The 22,196-nt window shown below is 42.7% G+C and overlaps 2 protein-coding genes across 5 annotated transcripts in view; one reads left to right on the top strand and one right to left on the bottom strand.

Moving 5' to 3' along the window:
• The window catches only part of Upk1b (uroplakin 1B), a 29,116-nt gene extending 15,700 nt beyond the window's left edge, over window positions 1-13,416 (top strand). The window contains exons 7-8 of one of the 2 annotated variants that reach the window (XM_070030163.1): window positions 6,259-6,342; window positions 10,262-13,416. In XM_070030163.1, the coding sequence (XP_069886264.1) occupies window positions 6,259-6,342; window positions 10,262-10,312 (135 nt within the window). In that variant the 3' untranslated portion in view covers window positions 10,313-13,416. Of the gene's footprint in view, window positions 1-6,258; window positions 6,343-8,293; window positions 8,415-10,261 lie in introns of those variants that run through there. The other variant, XM_070030164.1, reaches the window with a different exon arrangement.
• A 3,600-nt stretch (window positions 13,417-17,016) lies between these two features.
• Window positions 17,017-22,196, bottom strand: part of B4galt4 (beta-1,4-galactosyltransferase 4) — a 28,189-nt gene continuing 23,009 nt past the window's right edge. For all 3 annotated transcript variants that reach the window (XM_070030162.1, XM_070030160.1, XM_070030161.1), the window contains 3 exons: window positions 21,895-22,017; window positions 20,277-20,381; window positions 17,017-18,169 (listed from right to left, as the gene is read on the bottom strand). In XM_070030162.1, the coding sequence (XP_069886263.1) occupies window positions 18,037-18,169; window positions 20,277-20,381; window positions 21,895-22,017 (361 nt within the window). In that variant the 3' untranslated portion in view covers window positions 17,017-18,036. The remainder of the gene's footprint in view (window positions 18,170-20,276; window positions 20,382-21,894; window positions 22,018-22,196) is intronic.

Genomic DNA, 22,196 nt, shown 5'->3' with positions numbered 1-22,196 from the left:
CATTCTGGCTCCAAAGTTCCCAATGTAAGCTGATAAATACTTGTTAGTAGTAAAAGGCCAGGTGAGCTCTCCTGTTTATTTCCCCCAACCCTGCACACTGAAATGCTGGGCTCTGCTTTGGGAGATACCTCTTTGAGTAAACCTGGTTATACATAGTTTATGAGATAATTTAGAAGCATCAGACTCATTAATATGGAAATAAATACTATATGCTGTATGTCGGGCCCTACTGACCATTGTATCACACCTGGCAGGCCACCTGCCCTAAGACGGTAGCCCCTCATCTGGGAAGGACATGGGAGTGACAGAGATGACTTTGCAGCAGTGCCCAGAGCAACCTTCATTCCCTTGTTTTGTTTTGTTTTGTTTGTTGGTCATGGAGCCTGAACTCTGGGCCTGGGCGCTGTCCCCCAGCTCTTCAGCTCAAGGCTAGCACTCTTCCACTTGAACTACAGCGCCACTTCCAGCTTTTTTTTTTTTTTTTTTTTTTTTTTTTTTTGCTTATGTGGTGCTGAGGAATCCTACCCAGGGCCTCATGCATGCAAGGCAAGCACTCTACCACTGAGCCACCTTCCCAGCCCCCTTCATTCAGTTTTATAGCAACGTTATTCTGGCATTGTCTTAATCATAAGCTCTATTCAGGCTGCAATAAAAGCTAAATTTGTCACATATAATCACAATACAAAATATTCCCATCACTCTCACAACTCAAAATGCTTTCAATATCTCAGGCCAGTGGCTCCTGCCTGTAATCCTAGCTTCTCAGAAAGCTGAGATCTGGGCATTGCAATTCCAACCCAGTCTTGGTAGGAAAGCCTCTTATCTCTAATTAGACACCAAAAAGCCAGAAGTGGAGTTGTGACTCAAGTGGCAGAGCACTAGCCTTGAGCAAAAGAAGCACAAGTATTGCAAGCTCCCCACCCACCCCATCACATGCCCCTGAACCTGCAGGGACTGGGAGCAAGGCAATCATGGAGACCAGACCCTGGAACTGAGGTTAGGGGAATCTTCCTCCAGCTTCAGAGCCCAAGGTTCCAGTCACCAAGGTTTTCATTGGTCTTGTGCAGGAAGTAAGATACAAACGTCAACATGTGATAATATTTTGTCTACAAGTGGCAGATGACCTGCTTATTCTGGGAAGGAGAGCTAAACAGTAAACAGCTTCCAATTTGCATAAACCTAAGTCTACCCACTGGGCTCCCCCACAGTTTACAGTGGAGTTAGCCTACACCCAGGATAGAAATCTGAATCCCATTAAGCCAGGACTGATTGACTTTTCCAGGAAACTCTGTGTCCTGAGAGTATGTTGGAAGAAGAAATTTCAAATTCCCAATCTTTTCGGGGTCTCGCAGCTTGGAATTTGGGGCTCTCGCATTCAGGCACAGTGCCTGGACCCTGAGTTCATGCCATAGGAGTGGCACAGGAAAAAAAATACTTTCAATATTTCAATACCAGAATCAGAATTGGCACGTGCAAACCAGCCTTGACTGGATTGTCCTGGATTTCTCTTGGGGGAAAAAAAAAGTTACCTTCAAGATAATCTGTTTATTTCATAGCAACTCTTTTCTCCCTATGCAGTTAACAGTCTAGTCATGAGAACAAATCTAAAACCCTTACTTTCTCAAGTTCAGATAGAAGAGATCTGAGGAAAATATCCAAACTAGTGTTCCCCTATCACTCTGTTGGGATCTCTGCACCTACTTTGACAATCTAACACCTCCCTTTCTAGTACCATGGCCTCATCTGACTTCAGTCTCCATAGCAGTCCCCTACCAGCTGTTCTACAACCACCAATTGTCACCACTCAGCCTCACTCTACCCGTTTCCTGCCTCTGATTCCCTCTGCTCCTAGGCTCTCAGTTTCCCTAATTCTTCATCTTCAACACAGTATCTTATCTGTTAAATATTTCTTATTTTCTCTACCCTGGTTCTTCAGATTCTATACCCCATTCTGACTTACAGGAAATATCTATTCCAAAGCAAGATGGGCAACCCCCATATTTATTATACTTCACATTTTTTTAGTTCATCACTCAGAACTATGTTACATCCTTTTAAGGGCTATGTATTATTCAATCTATATCCTCAGTCCTTAGTGTAAGGTTCGCTGGAAAAGAAACCACCACATGGTTCAGGCAGAAAAAGAGTTTATTGAGGAGAGAGCAAACTGCAGACCCACAAGAGATGGAGGCATGTGGAGACAGAGGGGAAGGAAGAAGAGAAAAGGAGAGAAAGAGGGGGGACTCATGTTGAGTGGGATTATATAGGGAAAGGCAGGAGACAGGACCAGAGCAGATGCAGAAGTGATGCCTGGGGGGAGGAGCGGGGGGAGGGGCCTCTCACTGTCTGAAGGAGGCGTGACCAAGGAGGTTCAGGAAATGACCTCAGCTGATGAGGAAGTGATCTCAGGGCCTGGGATCCTTTGCTGACTCTGAGTCAGGTGATTAACAGTCAGGTGATTCCTGATCTCAGGACAGAGAAGAGGAAGGGGAGAGTGGTTGTTCTCCCAGGCAGACACTTCACATGATGCCTGGTACAAGACACTCAATAAATGCTTGGTGGATGGTTAGATGGGTGGGTGAATGAAGAAGGGAGTGGCTCTAATTTTCACCTCTGTATTTTACCTTTCCAAGAGCTAAAATATGCAAGTGCGTTGCTACAGCTATAAAACATGACACAATAGGCAGGTCATCATAAGTATGCTAATAGACATTATCTAGATTTTCACACAGCAGAATGGGTACAACTATGTGTTCTCTATCTTGCTGCTTCAGCCCCATAAAAGCATTGTGCAAATCCTGATAATGACATCTCAAGAATGTCACGATGGACCCAATGCAGTAAAGCACTAACATCATTAGCATCACCAAAACTCATTGAGGAGATTTTCTTCTTAAATCCAGGTGGGGTTTTTTGGTTTGTTTTTTGTTTGGTTGGATTTATTTATTTATTTTTTGTCAGTGAGCTTCATGGGAACAAAACCCATTTTGTCATGCCACAGTTCCTGGCACATAGTATAGGCAAGTTCCTTGATATACTGTTAGATAAATGATCATCTCCTGAGATTTTCAGGATGTTGAGAGTACTTTGTGAGGCATCAAGTATGTAACAAATTATGCTGCCTTAATTATGACTCAATATCATGTTCCACAGAAAATAGGATTTTGCCAAGAGTCAAGCCAAGGGTGGATCAAAACATTGTGTTGCTTTCATTCTGTAAATACAGGTGTATACTATGAGCCAAGCACTTAATCTGGGGTCTGGGATTCAACAACGAACAACATAAAAATCCCTGCCCTTGAAGAGCTTCCATTCTGTTATAGGAGACCATAATAGAATGCCAAAATAAAGGTATGGCGAAATTCCAGATTATGACAAATGTCACAAGCAGAAATAAAGCAGCGTAAGTAGCTGCAGTAGCATGGGGTAAGGAGATACTCGGGAAAGGTCATGTCATCTTGACATTTCAGAGTTCTGAATAAGTGAGGAACTTCGAAGCTGGAAGACTGGGGAAGGAAGCAGCAAGTGCAAAGGCCCTGAAGTGGAAGCATCTTAGATTTTTGGAGAAACACCAAGAGCATCAAACTGACAGAGTCAGAATGCAGGATGGCTAGTAGGCAAAGATGGGTTCAAATTCTGTGTGTGAACACAGATCTCAGAGTGACAAATTAGGAGGTTATTGTAATCCTCAAGTGAGGCTCTGGTGGACTGAGGTGATAAAAGGCAAGAATAAGAAGTATTTGGATTCAGGCATTGCTTGAAAGTTGGATATTGTTAACTAAAGAAACACAGATTAAAGATAATGCCAGGGTGATACCTAAGATTTTAAAAAAGGCAGGGGGGGAGAGAGAAGAGTAAATGGAGGAACAGTCTAACTGAGGACTGTGTGTGTGTGTGTGTGTGTGTGTGTGTGTGTATGTGTGTGCGTGTGTGTTCACAGGAGAAGAGGGCAGAGTCTCACAGGGCAGAACATCAAGTAGGCTCTGGTAATCACTCTGGAGGCCTAATGTTGAAGGTCAGCCTAGGACATTTGGTGACAGTGGTCAAAAAACCTAGGACATTCGCCTCTGAATATCAGTCCATGGAATCAGTGCTGATCATTGCATCTCCTAGCTCTAGGGGGATTCCCAAGTTGTTCTATTACCACTGTGGGACTTTGCATAGTGACTAGGACAGATATGATGCACATACTTAGATGATTATGACATATATCAATGAATGAATGGATTAATACAAAAATTAATCACTCTTGCATGCACACATACACACACACATATCATGGCTCTTCAAGATCTGAAGAACAGAATCCAACATGAGTATGTTCAAATATAATATCAAAAGAGAATTTACAGAGTGTCATATTAGGATTCTTTTAATAATTATTTTCAAATGATAAGAGAAGACCTCAAATTTTACTTTTTAAAAAATCAAACACATTTAAAAAGTACCTGTGGGCTGGACCCATGGCTCAAATGGTAAAATGCCTGCCTACTAAATAGGCCTTGAGTTCAAACCCCAGTATCTCAAGAAAAATAAAAATTCACAGGGGGCAGGTGGCTTACGCCTGTAATCCTAGCTACTCAGGAAGCTGAGTTCTGAGGATCATGGTTCAAAGCCAGCCCAGGCAGACTCTTATCTCCAATTAACCATCAGAAAACCATAAGTGGCGCTGTGGCTAAAGTGATGGAGTGCTTGCCTTGAGCTGAAGAGCTGATGGACAGCGCCCAGGCCCAGAGTTCAAGCCCCACAACCAACAAAAAGAAATATCCACTGGACAGGTGGCTCATGCTTGTTGACTTAGCTACTAAGGAGGTGAAGATCAGAAGGATTAAAGTTCTAAGAGAACCTAAGCAAAAAAAAATAAAATAAAAATGATGAGATTCTCATCTCAACCAATAAAATCTAGGCACAGAACAGAGCACCTGAAATCCCAGCTATGTGGAAAGCATAAGTAGGAAGATCATAATTCAGGCAGCCTAGGCAAAAAGTGAGACCCTATTTGAAAAATAGTGAAAGCACAAAAAGGGCTGTGGGTGTGGCTTAAGTAGCAGAGTGCCTGCCTAGCAAGCACATGATTTGAGTTCAAACACTAGCAACTGCAGAAAGAAAACAAAACCAAACCCGTCCTCAAATCAACAAGAAAATGTTTCTCTTCCTTCCTTCCTCTTTCTTTCTTTCTTTCTTTCTTTCTTTCTTTCTTTCTTTCTCTCTTTCTTTCTTTCTTTCTTTCTTTCTTTCTTTTTGGTCAGTTGTGGGGCTTGAACTCAGAGCCTAGGCAATGCCCCTGAGCTTTTTTGCTCAAGTCTAGTGCTCTACCATTTTGAGCCACAGCTCTACTTCAGTTTTCAGGTGGATAATTGAAGATAATAGTCTCAGAGAGTATCCTACCTGGGCAGATTTTGAACCAGAATCCTCAGATCTCAGCCTCTTGAGTAACTAAGATTATAGTTATGAGCCACCAGCGCCCAAATAAGAAAATCTTTTGAGAGGAAAAAAGTTTCAGGTTTTGTTAAGAATATGTTATCAATTCACTCAATATGGAAATATATTGTCATGCTACAATAGCAATTGTGCTTGTGAGACTGTCAATGACCCGAATAACTGTATTATAGAATAATTATTCAAACATATTACCTATGTTCTCCCAGCAAAAATTTTAGTGGCTTCTGTATACAGAGATGTGGAAATAGCACAGTTGTGTAACTGAACTTTGGGAAGCACTGATCCAAAGAGGACTCAGCCTCCCACTGGCTTGTGCTGGTCCTGGGGATTGAACTCAGGGCCTGGGTACTGACCCTAAACATTTTTTCTCAAGGCTAGTGCTCTACCAGTTGAGCCATAGCTCCATTTTTTAGCTTTTTTTTTTTTTTGATCAGTCGTGGGGTCTGAACTCCGGGCCTGGACGCTGTCCGTCATCTCTTCAGTTCAAGGCTAGCACTCTACCCACTTGAGCTACAGCGCCACTCTTGCTCTTGCTGTTTATGTAGTGCTAAGGAATTGAACCCAGGGCCTCATGCATGCAAGGCAAGCACTCTACCACTGAGCCACCTTTCCAGGACTTTTTTTTTTTTTTTTTGGCTTTTTAATGGTTAGAGATAAGATTCTCCCAGACTCCCCTGTCCTGGATAGCTTTGAACTGCAATCCTCAGATCTCACCCTCCTGAGTAGCTAGGATTATAGGCATGAGCCATTGGTGCCCAGTCTCACATCTTTCTTCCTGGTTCTTCTCACACCAGTGTGGTCCATCTCCTCTTCTAGGGCTGCTATGAACTGATCTCTGGACCAATGAATCGGCATGCCTGGGGGGTTGCCTGGTTTGGATTTGCCATTCTCTGCTGGACTGTGAGTACCACCCAGTGTGTGCTTTATTTCTGAAAGAAGCGGGGAAGGGGGAAGGAGTAACAATGAGAGACCTTGATGTGGGCATTAGTTCCCTCCATCAAACCTGTACAGACACCAAACCTTGTGGTTGAAAGTCAGTGAGGAAACTTCTGACACCAGAATAAGAACAGTGGGATCTCTTGAGGTGTGTGGAAAGGATGTGTGTTATTGGCCAGGCCCTTCAGCTACTGCCTGGGATGCACTTGCCATCTGGGGGATGGAGGGCCACTTTCCCTGGTCTGGACTTCCTACTAAACCCTAACCTGCAGCTTCTAGTCTCCAGGTCTTAGTAAGTCACTGCAATAACATCTCAGGGACTGTCCTGTTGCTATTTAGATGTCTCCTGTACATACTAACCCATTTTGCTCCCAGCCAACCTCATCATTTCCTACTGCCCTCTTTATCCAGTTCTCAATCTTAGCTGAACATTAAGCTCTCCTGAGGGAGTTTAAAAACAGAACATGTTAGCTAGGCACCAGTGGCTCCCACCTATAATTCTAGCTGCACAGGAGGCTGAGGTCTGAGTCAGCCCAGGCAGGAAAGTCCATGCAACTCTTATCTCCAATTAACCACCAAAATAAGCCAGAAGTAGAGCTGTGGCTCAAGTGGTAGAGTGTTAGCTTTGAGCAAGAAAGCTCAGGGACAGTGCCCTGATTTCAAGCCTGGGCCTGTGATTCAGTTGATCTGGGGTAGAATCTGGATTTCCCAACCTACCATATCATGATTCAAATTGCTGTCGTGGTTTAAAATCATTGCATTGGAGAAGCCATCTCAAACTTGTGGTCTCAGAACCTTTGACCATCTTGTCTATGAAGCCTATAGCAGTTGATGTTTGCTTCACTAGATGTTAACAACAATCTGTTAACTCATTTAAAATATAATAATTTAAAATAAAACAATAAATTTTAAAATAAAATAGCAAGCCAGTTACAATTTAATTCATAATGTATTTCTGGAATGATAAATATCTATTTTACAAAACAAAAAAGGGTAAAATGGTACCTCACATATCTCAAATTTCTTCAATATCTGGCTTAGTAAAAGGCAGATTATTTGCTCCTCCATTCAATGTGTTGTAATATACTGTCAAAACTGAAGTACTGGAACAAAAGACATCCTTTATACAGATGTATAGTTGAAAAATACATGAGGGTTTTAATAAACTCATCTTCACATAATTATGAATATTCTTTCTGAGAGAAACTGGGTTTTTTGAACTCAGCATCAAATGCTTGCTAAGCAACTCTACTTTTTCATGCCTCCAGCTCTTTTCTGCACTGCTTTTTTTTTTTTTTTTTTTTGGTTGTGGGGCTTGAACTCTGGGCCTGGGCGCTGTCCCTCAGCTCTTCAGCTCAAGGCTAGCGCTCTACCACTTGAGCCAAAGCACCACTTCCGGTTTTCTGGTGGTTAACTGGGGATAAGAGTCTGGGGGGGGGGGGGGGGGGAAGAGTCTCACGGACTTTTTCTGCCCAGGTGATCCTTAGATCTCAGTTTCCTGAGTAGCTAGGTTTATAGCCATGAGCCACCAGGCACCTTGCTACAGCTTATTTTAAAGATATGGCCCTCTTTCCTGCCCAGGCTAATGCCTTGACCCAATCTTCCTATTTTTTTGCTTCTCCCAATAGCTGGGATGACAGGTACCTGCCACCACACTCAGCTTTATTAGCTGAGATGGAGCCTTGTGGACTTTCCTTCCTTCCCAGTCTGTTCTGGGATCCTCCCAATCACAGCCTCCCATATAGGTAGGAAAACAGGTGCATACCACATGGTTAACAAAAAGGCCTCACATTTTTGGCTAGGTAGCCTTGAAATGTAATCCTTCTGATCTCAGCCTCCTAATGAGCTAAGATTACAGGTGTGAGCCATTGGTGCATGGCTCATGAATTTTTTTCTTTTTTTTTTTTTTTGTCAGTCGTAGGACTTGAACTCTGGGCCTGGGCGCTGTCCCTCAGCTCTTCAGCTCAAGGCGAGTGCTCTACCTCCTGAGCCACAGTGCCACTTCCTGAATTTCTTTTTTGATACTACCTCATCTCCACAAGTTTCTTAAAGATTACTGGTAACATGGAATCTGAAACTATGTTAATGAACTTTTTGTACTCTGTTACATTAAAATGCATTACAATGATTTGTCTTGCCCTTTGTATAAATCTCTTTTATTCTTCTGGTCCTGGAGCTTGAACTCAGGGCCTAGGCACTGTCCCTGAGCTTCTCTGTACTCAAGATTAGTGCTCTACCACTTGAGCCACAGTGCCACTTCCAGCTTTTTCTGAGTAGTTTATTGAAGATAAGATTCTCACAGATTTTCCTGCTGGGACTAGCTTCAAACCACAATCCTCAAATCTTAGCCTCCTAAGTAGCAGGGAGTAAGTCATCAGTACCCTGCTTGCATAAATCTTTTATCAATGCATAAATCTATGACCTCATCATTGGATATTGGAAAAATATTGGCTCACTGTGTTGTATGGATTGTCTTGTTCACTGATTTTTTATGGAAACACATTTATTCGTATTGCCACACTGGGAAGACCCTAACCCATGGTGATAAAACAGTTTTCCAAAGACCTGATACTTGTTTGAAATCTCGAATTTACCATGGTGATACACAGTGTCAATTGTTTCCCTCAAGATGGCTCACTTTGTAAATTTCTGAGAAAGTATGTACCCAAAAAGCTGAGTCTCAGATAGCTTGTTTGCTGGTCATTTTCCTTCAAGGGCAAACAGTGTTTCCTGAAAGGAATCACTAGGTCAGTGTCCAGCCCAATTCCACAGGGCTTTTTTCCCAGAGAACTATATTTCAGCATGCCACAGGATGGTTTGATGAGGCTTTCCTTTTTGCATATAGAATATTTAAAAGATGTGTGCACAAAGGCCAAGTGTAATAAAATGAGTAGCTCTGATCACTTCATGAAGAACGATCTCAACAATCTCAAGATTATTTTCCCACTGCAAGTTTGGAGCAGGGAGAATACCATCCATACCAACACAGTTTGGTGCTCCTGTCTTGCCTCTTGCTGACTCTAGCAGTCATCGTAAGATGCTTTAGCACCATGGGTGCCAATGAAAGAAACAAAGAAAAGGCAAATGAGGTCTTGTTAAATATTTTTGACGTTACAGGCCACCAAAAAGGTGGCTACCTACATACAACATTTTGATCAGTGCTGGAAGAGAGGACTGTGAAGCGAGGGAAGCAGAGGGAGAGGGAAATCTGGAACCCTCAATCCGCCCTCCCAGGTGTTTCCAGAACACCCTGTGCATACCTCTGTCATGGAACTACTCCCTTGTTGTCTGCTACAGGGCAGCAAATCAATATGAAGAATAGCAAACACTAAAGATTGAATCATTTGAATGACTGAAAGTGGTAACAAGCAAGCTTCTATTCATACCGCATTACTAGGACTTCTAAACGTTTCATGCCTGAAATCTTCACTATTCAGGTTGTTGAGATCTGAGAATCACAGTTCAAGGTTAGCCCCAGGGAAGCCCACAAGACTCCATCTCCATAACAACAGCAAAAGGCACTACTGGAAGTATAGCTCAAATGGCAGAACATCAAGCAAAAGAGCTCTAGGCCCTGAGTCCAAACACTGGCATTGGGGGTGGGGAGTAAGTTAATTAAAATAATTTGTAAATGTAACGCTACAATCAAGTTTAAGGAGATACAATGGGGGAGTGAACATATTCAAATACACTGCACACATTGACAGAATTACTACAACGAAACCCCCTTACACTATTAATGTTAACCATTTAAATCACTTAAAAAATCATTGCCAAAAAAAAAAATCAGAGGGTCACTAAGCATGAATAAACCTAACTTCATTTTGTTCTTCCAGTATGAGATGTTTCTCTAAAACACTTCCCCCCCCTTTTTTTATTCCAGTTTTGGGTTCTCCTGGGTACCATGTTCTTTTGGAGCCGAATTGAATATTAAGCATGAAGCCTCACCACCATACCTCCTTCTAGTGACTCTGGACTGGTGCTGGGACCCGCTCCCTCCTCCTATCCCCCATCTGAGCTCAGCAGTAACAGGTGCAGGTCTTACACTGCCAAGTCAGGTGATGTAGAGTTCTCTACACACTTGGGGGTTTGTATTCTCCATATCTTTCATCCCGGTCTAAGATTCTGCTATGATTTCTTGGACTATAATACAGAGAAGAGTTAGAAAGAAGAGACTACTTCTGTCAACCCTGTGTATTTTTAATTTGGGAGTGTAATGACATTCAACCAAATCCAGTTTGCACTTGCATCGCCAAGATGAATAGCAAACAGCCTGTACTTCTCAATGTTTCCTTCCCTGATTTCTGTTTATCTCAGTCCTGTCTGAGGGGCCCGGAAAGGGGGGGGGGGGGTTGGAGAAGGAAAAGATTTCCAAAATGTATCTTCTGCCTTTGCTCTACAGTGGCCCTTGTCTACTGAGACTCTGGGGGTTCTCAGATGCCACCTTTAGACTTTCTTCTTCTCCAGAACAATCCCTGATCTCTAGTTGACACTGGTTCAAATTACTTCCCTTGCTTTGCAGAGTGATCTGTGTTGTTACCTCCATTCTCCACTAATTAAAAAGTATGTAGGCTTTGGGGGACAGAGGAGAGGTCTGTTACTTATTGACTCAGCCCTGACCCTGAATGGTCTCAACTTAAAACAGATGAGACGCAGGCCAGCTACTCGACTGAGTGATCTGTGGGGAGCTTTGTTTGCTGTCAAAATACTCCTCTGAATGGTTCCCATTTATGGTCCAGAAGGAAGGTCTCTATCTCACCGCTTTGTTTGCTTAAGGCTTATAAATCAAGTGGGCTTTACCACATGTCCACTTCCTTTTACTTCTACCAGTGTCAAAAAGGCTCCTTCTGAGCCTAACAAAATAGGGTTTCCAACAGAAGGGCCTCATTGGTGGGGATTAAAGGGGAGAGGATGGAGATTCACACAGGACATCTACCCTACCACACTGTGCTGGGAAGCATCTGGGTCTCCGGGCATAGACTTGAAGTACCAATGCCGAGGATGTCTGTCAGATCCTTTCCCTTCAGTGGTTGGAGGCCATGGGCACACCTCTAATGCCAATAGCTCACTGTGTCCCTGAGGAAGGAAACATACTCATCACCTATGGACAGCCAACTCAGACACAGGAAGCGCCTCATATATGCATATGTGCCCTGCCAGGTTTCTGTGAGTTCATCTGAGGGCTGAGGCAGGGGAAGGCAGCAGGAGGAGGGGAAGGTACGGTGGCCAATCTGTGGCAGGCATTTGACACCTGATCACTAGGGGCTGCCCTGTCCCAGCGGCCTTGCCTCTCCAGGAAGGTGGTATGGGATAAATGGCACCTGTACTTGGCTGAGGAAGTCCTCTGTGGTTTTTGTAGGAAAGGGGAGGGGAGAGGAAGAAAGGGAAAGGGAGAAGAGAGGAGAGGAAGAATATACTGGGCTAAGCTTTTCGCACCCCGGCCACACTCTTTTTCACCTGATTGCTTTTTTTAAGTAGGTTTTCAGTCCCCCGGGGCCCTCCACTGTCCCAGCCCAGCTACTGTTTCCCCTCCCAGCACTTCATGTTTCAAAGTGCTCTCTACCTACAAAATCCACTTCTCCTTGTGATTGGATCTTAGCCAAGTCAAGAGAAAGCCTCTTGGAAAACTAAGTCATGCTTAGGGGTGAGTGACAACTAGTTCACATTGTTTATTTCTGCTATTTTCCCCTTGATTATGGACTGGCTGTCTAGTTGGTGGCAGACACTGCAGGAGGAGTGACAAAGAACTACTAGAGAGTAAGATGGCCCACCTGCTGCTCCTTAACTCTTTATCACCAGACTTTCCTACCAAGAGAGAACCAAGGGGAAAACAAGGCCTTCAGTAAGCCCCTGTTCCCTGCTCCATTCCAGTTAGTTTCCTGCCTAGAGTCTTAACATCATCCTTCATGGATGGTCATGGACGATACCAACCCAACCCACACCAGGCCAGGCTTTGAACCCAAGCACCCACCATGGCCAAGGTGCTTTTCAGCCAAGATGGCTAGAGGCTTGAGGGCCCCCCTGCAAGGTCCAGCTATTGGAATTCCCCAGTTGACCACTGTGTGGTCTTCAGGTTGACCTCGGGGCAGTTTCTGTTCTGCTAGTTCTGACTTCCATCTAGGTCTTCTTCCATAAAGGCATGCCTTCCTCTCCTCCTGCTCACTCCTGGGACTGGAAATGGGGGTCACTAAAAAACCCCAAGCCTCCGAGCCACAGATTAGGAGGACCCAGAACCAGCCTTTCCAGACCAAGAAGGCACATAGATCTGGGGAGCTGGCAGGTGGCTGGGCCTGAGACATCCAGACAAGGCAATCTGGTGCTCAGATGAGGGGGGAAATGATTTTGCAACTCCTTACTTGATCACCACACCAGACAAGTTACCTCACCCTCTCGTTTGGCCATTTCCTTCACTAGATAGCTGCTCAGGCTCCTGTCAGATTGTTTATGTCTAACATGTGAAAGCATGCTGCTCATGTATGTCAGCCTAGACATTTTTTCCTCCATCAGCTGGAATGAACAGGATCAGATGTGAGGTTCCCAGGGAAGCCACCTCAACACAGAAGTGAGAGGGGCCACTTCACAAGCCAGGGTGTCTAAGATGAGGCTGACTTGGGACCACACCAATGAATGCTATGTTGCTTCCACTTCTTCAATAAGCCGAATGACCAAATCTATGGGTCCAAATTTACTAGCCATCAAGAAGTTACCATGAGTAATAGCTTTTCAGTCAAACTCCTACTCAACAGTGGAAGAATGCACTAGGCCTTCTCAGATAAGGCCTTTCAATCTCAAGTCCTCTGTATCGCTTCTAGAATCCTAGCAACAAAATGAGACCTCTGAGCAATGAGAATGTCACCTTCCACAGTGATGTTCTAGGGGAAAATACAACATCAGTGTTCCGATGGACCTGAACACAAACCCTAACCTCCCCTTACCAACTTTGGGAAGTTAACATAGATTTGTACACACACATCTATACAGACACATACTTGCATAGCTATTAGAAAGTTAACATTTAAATAACTCAGGAAGGGGTCTGGGGCGTAACTCAATGTACAATGCTTGCCAAGAATATGCAAGGCTCTGGGTTCAATTCCTAGTACTGAAATATTACTAAATTTTTTAAACAGACACTAATACAGAGCAAGCATTGATCATGTTCTACTCTTCAACATATCTGCCAAGTTCCAAAATATCTTTTCCTCTAAGTCACTTACACATGTGCACACACACGGACACATACACACAGACACATCATAACTGCACTGAAGTTCAACATTTATTTGAATAATTGTCAATGTAGCAATGGAGCCTGTACCTGTAGCAGGCTGGGCTGGGCCCCTGAGCCACTCCTTTGTGTGTTTACTAGAGACCTATGGGGACCTCTTGGCAGGTATTACATGGCTATCCCCATGTTTCAAACCAATGAAAGTAAACAGTTTCACATTTCTTGGTGAACTTACACAAGTCCCCAAATATTCTCCATCATGTAGGATATGCCAGTGCCTCCCTTCAGGTACTGTTTGATACATGAGACTTGATAAAGTGGTTGCTTCAAGGCTATCAGAAAATGCCTTTCATCTCTCGACTGCACTCACAGAGTATTTTGAGGTTCCCAGGAAACCCATTCAATTGGGGCATGGGTAAGAGAGCCAAGAGTAGAAAACTAGAGTGGAAGTTAAAAGAAACCAGATGAAAGTTTTAAGTGTTTATCTTAAGATCCAGAAGAAATCAAATCTCTGCAGGAACTTACATTCAGGAAAACTACTGCAAAGAATGATGCAGTCCCAATGAAAGCAAATATGGTGTCACGCTTGAAATCAGAAGATTCCAATTTGCCTTTGGCTCTGCCATTTCCTACAAGGTATTTCTAGCAATGACCTACCTGTTCAAGACTTCCACTTCCTCATTTGCCCCCTCTTATCTCAGAAGCCTGTCACATCAATAAAGTGTGCATAAAAACATCACAATCTGTAAATACCATAAACATACATACTAATCCAGTATGCAGTAAAAAACAAAAAACTACAATGTAGCCACTCTAGAAAGTTGTGTTCACAGTCTATACCTATCTAATCCTGAGTAATGACAGCAGGTATAACTGTCTTGACAATAATCAAAATATTTGGTCTCTTTATCACAACTGAGTATGACAAAATACACTGGGCAAGAATTGAGCCATAAACTCTACATGTTAAGTGAAGTAAGTCAGGTCCAGAGAAACAAAGGATCCACATTTTCCCTTATATGTGAAAGCTAGATTTAGCTTACAAACTCATAAGTAAATATGTTGGGTTGTATGCAAATGCATACAAATGTATTAACTGAAATATGGTAGCTCTCAATAGTGTAATTCCTTAGAAGCCAAAATCAAAGTTCAGCAAAATAAAACTCTGGGAAGTAGGTACTCAAAAGGGGTAGGGTATAGTTAAGGGGGAAAGGATAGACAGATGAAAAGCATAAGAGGGGGGAAATGCAAACAAGAATTGAACATATATCCTACAAAATTAAGAAGAAGTAGGGAAGGGATGGTGACACTGATCAAGATATATTGTATTTATAAATGCTTTGTTAAATGACAACTTCTTTGTACAACTACTTAAAGATAATTTTAAAGTTTTTTTTAAAGCCTATGAAATTATCTTCTACCTCAAGAATTTCCTAACCAGTTGTTAAAGGGACTTATTCAACTTCCTAAATAAAGATCCACAAACACAACAAATCAAAGAAAGGCTGGATAAGTGGGATTGCATTAAACTGCAGAGCTTCTGCATGACAGAGGACATACCTAGCAATATAAATAGAAAGCCCACAGTTTGGGAGATCTTTACTTGCTATACAACAGACAAGGGCTTCATATCAAAAACATACCTAGAAGACGAAAAATTAACTCCCCAAAAAACAAATCTTCAAAGAACCAGCCACCCCATTAATAAGTGGGCTAAAGAATTAAAAAGAGTCTTTGGAAGAGTAAATAAGAATAGCCAATAGACACAAGAAGAAATGTTCAACATCTTTAGCCATAAAAGAAATCCAAATCAAAACTACAGTGAGATTCTACCTCAACCCGGTTATAATGGCCATTATCAAGAAAACAAATGATAACAGTTTCATATTAAAGGTTAATGGTGGCAGTGCCAGTGGACAATGATGGATTGGTAGCCCTTAGAAATATGTCTACGTGGGCTGGGAAGGTGCCTCAGTGGTAGAGAGCTTGCCTTGCATGCCTGAGGCCCTGGGTTCGATTCCTCAGCACCACATAAGCAAACAGAAAAAAGCCGGAAGTGGTGCTGTGGCTCAAGTGGTAGAGTGCTAGCCTTGAGTTGAAGAGCTGAGGGACAGCACCCAGGCCCAGAGTTCAGGCCCCTCAACCGGACCCAAAAAAAAAAAAAGAAAGAAAGAAAAAAGAAAAAGAAATATATCTACATTATTTGTGTCCATTCATTCACAAAAGCAAACAAAATATTGTTATTGCTGCTCCAAATCAATAAGAGAATGGCTACTGTTACCATCCTTTGAATCCATTCCCTTCCCCAAGTAATTCTGCAGCACTGGTAGCTTCTTTCCCAGATTACTACAGCTTTCCAAGTCACATGCCACAGGCCAACATTCCAAAACTCTGGGGCCTTCAAAAGGCACATATGACTACCCCATAGCAAACCAATTGCAGCTCCAAGGGCAGCCATGTTGTTTCCACTATTTTGTTGACTATAGTGAAGGAAGAGACATGAGAGCAGGAAAGGAAACAGAACCTGGACTCACACCTATAATCCCAGCTACTTGGGAGGCAGAGGCAGGAAAATCACAGATCAAGGAAAGTTAGAAGATCCTATCTGAAAAATAAACAAAAAGCAAAAAGACTGAGGGTATGGCTCAAGTAACAAGCACCAGGCCCAAAGTTCAATCCCCAGTACTACAAAAAAGACAAGAAACTGGTGAGGCCAATCAATGAAATAGAGGCTCCTCCTTGAGCTGATATACAAGGTGGTTAAAGACAGGAATGGAGGAGGGGAAGAGAAGGATGAGAGACACCATGGAGGGTTTGTTTCATTTGTCCTTTGTTTTGAATTACATATCTTGAATCCAGTTTTTTGGCTTCAATCCCACTTCTGGGCATTTACCCAAATGACCACAAACAAGGCCACACTAAAGCTACCAGCACAACTATTTTTATCGCAGCATTATTTACCATAGCTAAAATATGGAACCAACACAGATGCCCCTCAGTAGATGAATGGATCAAGGAAATGTGATACACATACATATAGTGGAATTCTATGCTTCCATCAGAAAGAATGACACCACCTCACTTGTAAGGAAATGGAAGGACTTAGACAAAAGTGAAGTAAGCCAGACCCAAAGAAACATAGGTCCTGTGGTCTCCCTTATTTGTAATAATTAGTACACGACTAGGATAATCTTAGCAGAGGAGCAGAATAACTCAATAGCTATGTACATATGACCATATAAGATGATGCTAAGCAAAATGAACTCCTAGACATGGACACGAGAGGTTTTTCTTTGTTGTTGTTCTCAATGTACTACATGATTTCTTTTTTTCTTTTGTGTTTTTCCCCCAATGGTTTATCCCCTGTTTTCATTGTATTCCATTCTGGTACCCTGGGTATTGTATATATGTTTATTTGAACTAGGGAAGGGAATGGGGAACAACAAAATGGTGAGACAAAGGACAATACTCACAAGACAATATGCTGGAAATGATCTGTTCAAGTTGGGGGATGGCTGAGGGGAGGGAAAAAGGAAGAACAATGATGGAGGGGGTCACAAGTTAGACAAGAAATGTAATCACTACCATACTTATGTAACTGTAACCACTGTGTACATCACTCTGACAATACATTTTTTAAAAAAACATAAAAACCAAGACTGAGCTCCCAAATCATTTTCACATTTTACTAGGAAGGTACTCTGTAGATATGTTTTTAGTTGGTATATAATTTGTAAAACGGCAATTCAAATACAACATGTACAAATGTCATTTTATAAAAATGTCTTAAAAACTAGTAGATAAGGTGTCCTGTGCTGGGATATGACTGGCAGGCAAATCTGGGCAGGTGGTGTCCACTGTGAGGGACCGGTAGCCATAGTCCCTCAGCCACCTCTCCATTCCCATGTCCTCTACATTTCATTCTACTCCTCTTCTGTGGCCTCCTTCTTACCCAAAACCCACCGCTTCATGGATAACCACACAGAATAAAATAAGTAACATATACACATCTTCGTACCTTATGATATTAGATGAGAACAATTCTGGTTTTCTGAGACATCCAGCCATCTTATTTCCTTTGGCCTTTTATCCCAAAAGTCTATTTCAACCAGAGTTCTCACATCACCTTCATTCTAGCCTTTGAGCCATCTCTTTCAGGCACAAAGTAGTTAGTCCTTCAAGTACCAGTACTATAATAGTTAACCCTTGATCACAACTAAAACATTTTTTAAAAAAAGCTGTCTTGTTGCAATGGTTCTACATTCCATAGTGCCAGGAGTTCTCCTGAGAAAACACATAAAGGAAAAAAAATTCAGGTCCATAAGTGAGCTGCAACAAGTTCTGAATGTGTGCCACTCAGGAAATCCTCCAGACCAAAACGATTGCAACCAAATAACCAGTTCTTCCAGACATCAGAAAAGATCGAGGGGTCAGGCACCGACCCAGAAATCCACAGTAATGTTAATATAGAGAGGGTTGTGCTCCACAGACAGTAATTTGTAAGAACAACTGGTCAAGCCATCTCTTCTCCAGACTCGTGACACCTGATGTAAGAGCTTCATCCTGAAGGTAGAAAGAGCAAATGTGAATAACAAAACAAGGTTTGGACAGGTGTCTCCATTGGTTGTTTTTCTCTTTTTGCCTTGTCCCTAAGTGTGGCAAAATATTTTTTATACCTCACTCCACCTAGTGGGCATCCTATTGGAAAAACAGTTGTTCTTTCCGCATTGAAGAGAACAGACACCTGTGAAGACTAAGCGCCTCTGTGTCAGTCCCCACCCCACCCGCCTGTGAAGGCCCTGTGGCTAACAGCGATAAGACCCTGCCTTCCGGAAACCTCGGTATGTACAGAGTATATGGATATACCATTGACACAAGGGGATGTGTGGCACCCAGTGCTCACAGGTCTTTGGGGGTGAAGTTTGGCTTCAGGTGATCTCCAATGTTGGGGAAATATTCTGTCTGTAAGAAGGCAGGGTACAGAGTTTTCGTAAGAATATCAAAAATGAAAGCCAGGTACCAGTGGCTCATGCCTATAATCCTAGCTAATAAAAAAGCTGAGAGGGGCTGGGAATGTGGTTTAGTGGTAGAGTGCTTGCTTAGCAATCCATAAAGCCCTGGGTTCGATTCCTCAGTACCACATAAGCAGAAAAAACTGGAAGTGGTACTGTATCTCAAGTGGTAGACTGCTAGCCTTGAGCACAGAAAGGCTCAAAAACAATGCCCAGGCCCTGAGTTCAAGCTCCAGAACCAGCAAAAAAAAGAAAATGCTGAGATCTGAGGATCGTGGCTCAAAGCCAGCCCGGGCAGGAAAGTCCATGAGACTCTTATCTCCAATAAACCACCAGAAAACCAGAGCAGCACTGTGGCTCAAGTAGTAGAGCACTAGCCTTGAGCTAAAGGGCTGAGGGACAGTGCCCATGACTGACAAAAAAAAAAAAAAAAGAAAGAAACAAACAAACAAACAAAGAAAAGAAAAGCTGAGATCTGAGGATTGAGGTTCAAGCCAGTCCTGCCTGGCAGAAAAGTCTACTCTTATCTCTAATTAACCATCAAAGAGCCAGAAGTAGAGCTGTGGCTTAAGTGGTAGAGTGCTAGCCTTGAGCACAAAAAGTTCAGAAAGAGCACACCCAGGCCCCTGAGTCCAAGCACCAGGACTGGCACAAAAATAAATTTTTTTGTTTAAATGTGCATCTGTATGTAGAGAAAATGAACAAAGGCCATATGACTCCACCTGGGAGTCTGGGAAAGGGATAGAAAAGGTAAATCCTACTAAAGCTAACGAAGTTTAATTCCCTATGTGAAAGTGGTGAAGAAAAGGGTCCTTCAAGCAAAGAGCCTTCTGGGCAAGCTTCACAGACATGCACAGGAACGGGATTGAGAAGGAAGTCATTACTGTGGTCAGAGCTGAGGAACTAGGCAGTGAACTGAATTGTCTTTGTCTCTAGGAGCTCAGCTATGAAGACAATTTAGACAGAGCTCAAAAGCAATGATGTTGGAAGTGGAGCTCTAGCTCTCGTGGTAGGAGGATCAGCCTAATTCTCAGCTCAGGCTCCTAAATAGGTAGATTATAGGCATGAGCTAGGGAACGTGACTGATAATAGGAAGTTTTGTCAATTTTATTTTATACATGACAATGGTATTGAAACTTTTTCTTAGGAAGTTTCTTAGATTTTAAGGATGTATACTGAAATATTTATACATGAAATGCTCTGACATCTGTGATTTGCTTCTAAATAATCCAGAGAGAGAAGAGGGAAAAAAAGTGGAAGACAGAAGTAAGGCCCAGAGTTTGTAACAGTTGAAGGGAGGGTTTCAGGAACCATTCTTCTCACTTCTTTTTTTAAAAATGTTTTTGAAATCATTATCTTTAAGTGGTTGTACAAAGGAGTCACCATTTAACAAAGCAGTTTATGAATATAATGTATCTTGATCTATGTCACCCCTTTCAACATTCTCATTCATCCCTCCCCTTTCCTCACTTTTAGTTTTGTAGGTTAAACCATGGATTCTTGTCTGAATTTTCCCCCTTTTTTCCTCTTCATCACTGTTAATAAAAGCTGTTAGTAAGATGAATTGGCTGATCTGCTGGAATGCAGCAGTGCCCTTACATCAGGAGAGACCAGGTTAGCTGGAGTCCAGCCCAGGGACTCTGAGACCCAGGACCTACCTCTCCACATTCACCTCATTGCCTTGGTCTCTGGTATGGAAGATCATTGTATATTTACCCACTTCTGGCTTGGGCCGAGATATTTTCATTTTCTGGAGTTCAACCCTAGAAAAATAACAGAGAAGATTTTTTTTAAAAAATCTATCCCACTTGGGCCAGGAAGTTGGCTCAGTGGTAGAGCGCTTGTCTCACATGCATGAGGCCCTGGGTTCAATTCCTCAGCATCACATAAACAGAAAAAGCTGGAAGTGGTGCTGTGGCTCAAGTGGTAGAGCACTAGCCTTGAGCTGAAGAGCTGAGGGACAGTGTCCAGGCCCAGAGTTCAAGCCCCACAACCAACAACAAAAAAAAAAATCTATCCCACTTATCTTCTCCTACTGCGCATTAAAAAGAATCACTAGCAAAAGAAAACTTTACACATACAACTTTATGTGGTGGTATTTTATAAAGAAAGAAGAAAACATAAAATTTCAGATTTTCACATAATGGTAGGACTTTAAGCAGTGAGCATATAAAGAATCACATTGAGGCCGGGTGCCAGTGGCTCATGCCTATAATCTGAGCTACTCAGAAGGCTGAGATCTAAGGATCACAGCTCAAAGCTAGCCTGGGCAGGAAAGTCTATGAGACTCTTTATCTCCAGAAAACCAGAAGTGGCTCTATGGCTCAAGTGGTAGAGCTCTAGCCTTGAATGGAAGAGCTCAGGGACAGCAACCAGGCACAGAGTTCAAGCCCCTCAACTGACCAAAAAAAAAAAAAAAAAAAGCTGGGCACTGGTGGCTCACATCTGTAATCCTAGCTACTCAGGAGATCTGAGGATCATGGTTCAAAGCCAGCCCAGGCAGAAAAGTCTCTGAGACTCTTATCTCCAATAAACCACTAGAAAATTGGAAGTAGCGCTGTGGCTCAAGTGATAGAGTGCTTGCCTTGAGCTGAAGAGCTGAGGGATAGTGCCCAAGCCCAGAATTCAAGCACTATGACCGACAAAAACATAAATAAATAAAATAATAATAATTCCATTGAACATTTACTAATGAGACATAAAGGAGATACTTCCAATTAAGTTACTTTTTTAAAAAATGTATAAAGCATTTTAATATATCCTGGAAAACGGAAAGATAAAGCCTATTGGGATCTCTATTTATTGGCACCTTGTAACAATGAAAAAGAAACGAAGATCACAAGTGTTCAAGCCCTTAAATCTCAACTGTAATTTCTCTACAATCCCAGTAAATCTGCAACTCCTATTTCAGGTCTGCCTGTTGTCTTAAAATGAACATGGTAACACGGAACTTACTTCAAAGATTCCTCCAGCATAATTCACATGGAACAGGCTTTGCAAACTGTTACTATAAGGTAAGAGATGGGTAATGCAAGATATCAGCAAAGAAATCTCAGCCCACCGGTATGTTCAGATGATACTGGTGAATGCATATAGCATTAGTCAAGAGCCATTACAAAGGGCTTACAGTAGATGGGTGTGTGGTTAACTCTAGCCTCATTAGTTCTACCCGAAGTCAAGATCACAAGCATCTGGGCTGACACCGACAGAAACTGCACAGAAACACAGGTTTCCCGAGCCACCACCAGTGATGGCAGAGCCCCGTGGCGTGTTCACCTGAGTCTGAGGTCGTCATCTTCACCTCCCCATCCCCAGTAGTTGTTAGAGAATCCATTCACCTTGAAGAACTGCTCTCTGCTGAGGGCGGTAACACCCCCGAAATACCCACTGTAACGTAACCTAGAGCAAAAGGGAAGAGAGCGGGAAAGCAAAACCATTAGGACAAGGCCCTTCCATTCTCCACAGACGCCACCGGTCTCTGGTTTCAGGACATGCTCAACAGATCGTGTCTTTCCTTCCATAGCTCTACCCCAGTTTGCCATCCACCTCCCAGCGCTCCTGGACTTCCCTGTCTTGCC

Source organism: Dipodomys merriami, unplaced genomic scaffold, assembly GCF_024711535.1.
Source record: "Dipodomys merriami isolate MVZ:Mamm:240054 unplaced genomic scaffold, mDipMer1.0.p SCAF_2, whole genome shotgun sequence".
Lineage (NCBI taxonomy): Eukaryota > Metazoa > Chordata > Mammalia > Rodentia > Heteromyidae > Dipodomys > Dipodomys merriami.
The sequence above is the reverse complement of the archived record's forward strand: the minus strand, read 5'-3'. Positions and strand labels throughout refer to the sequence as shown.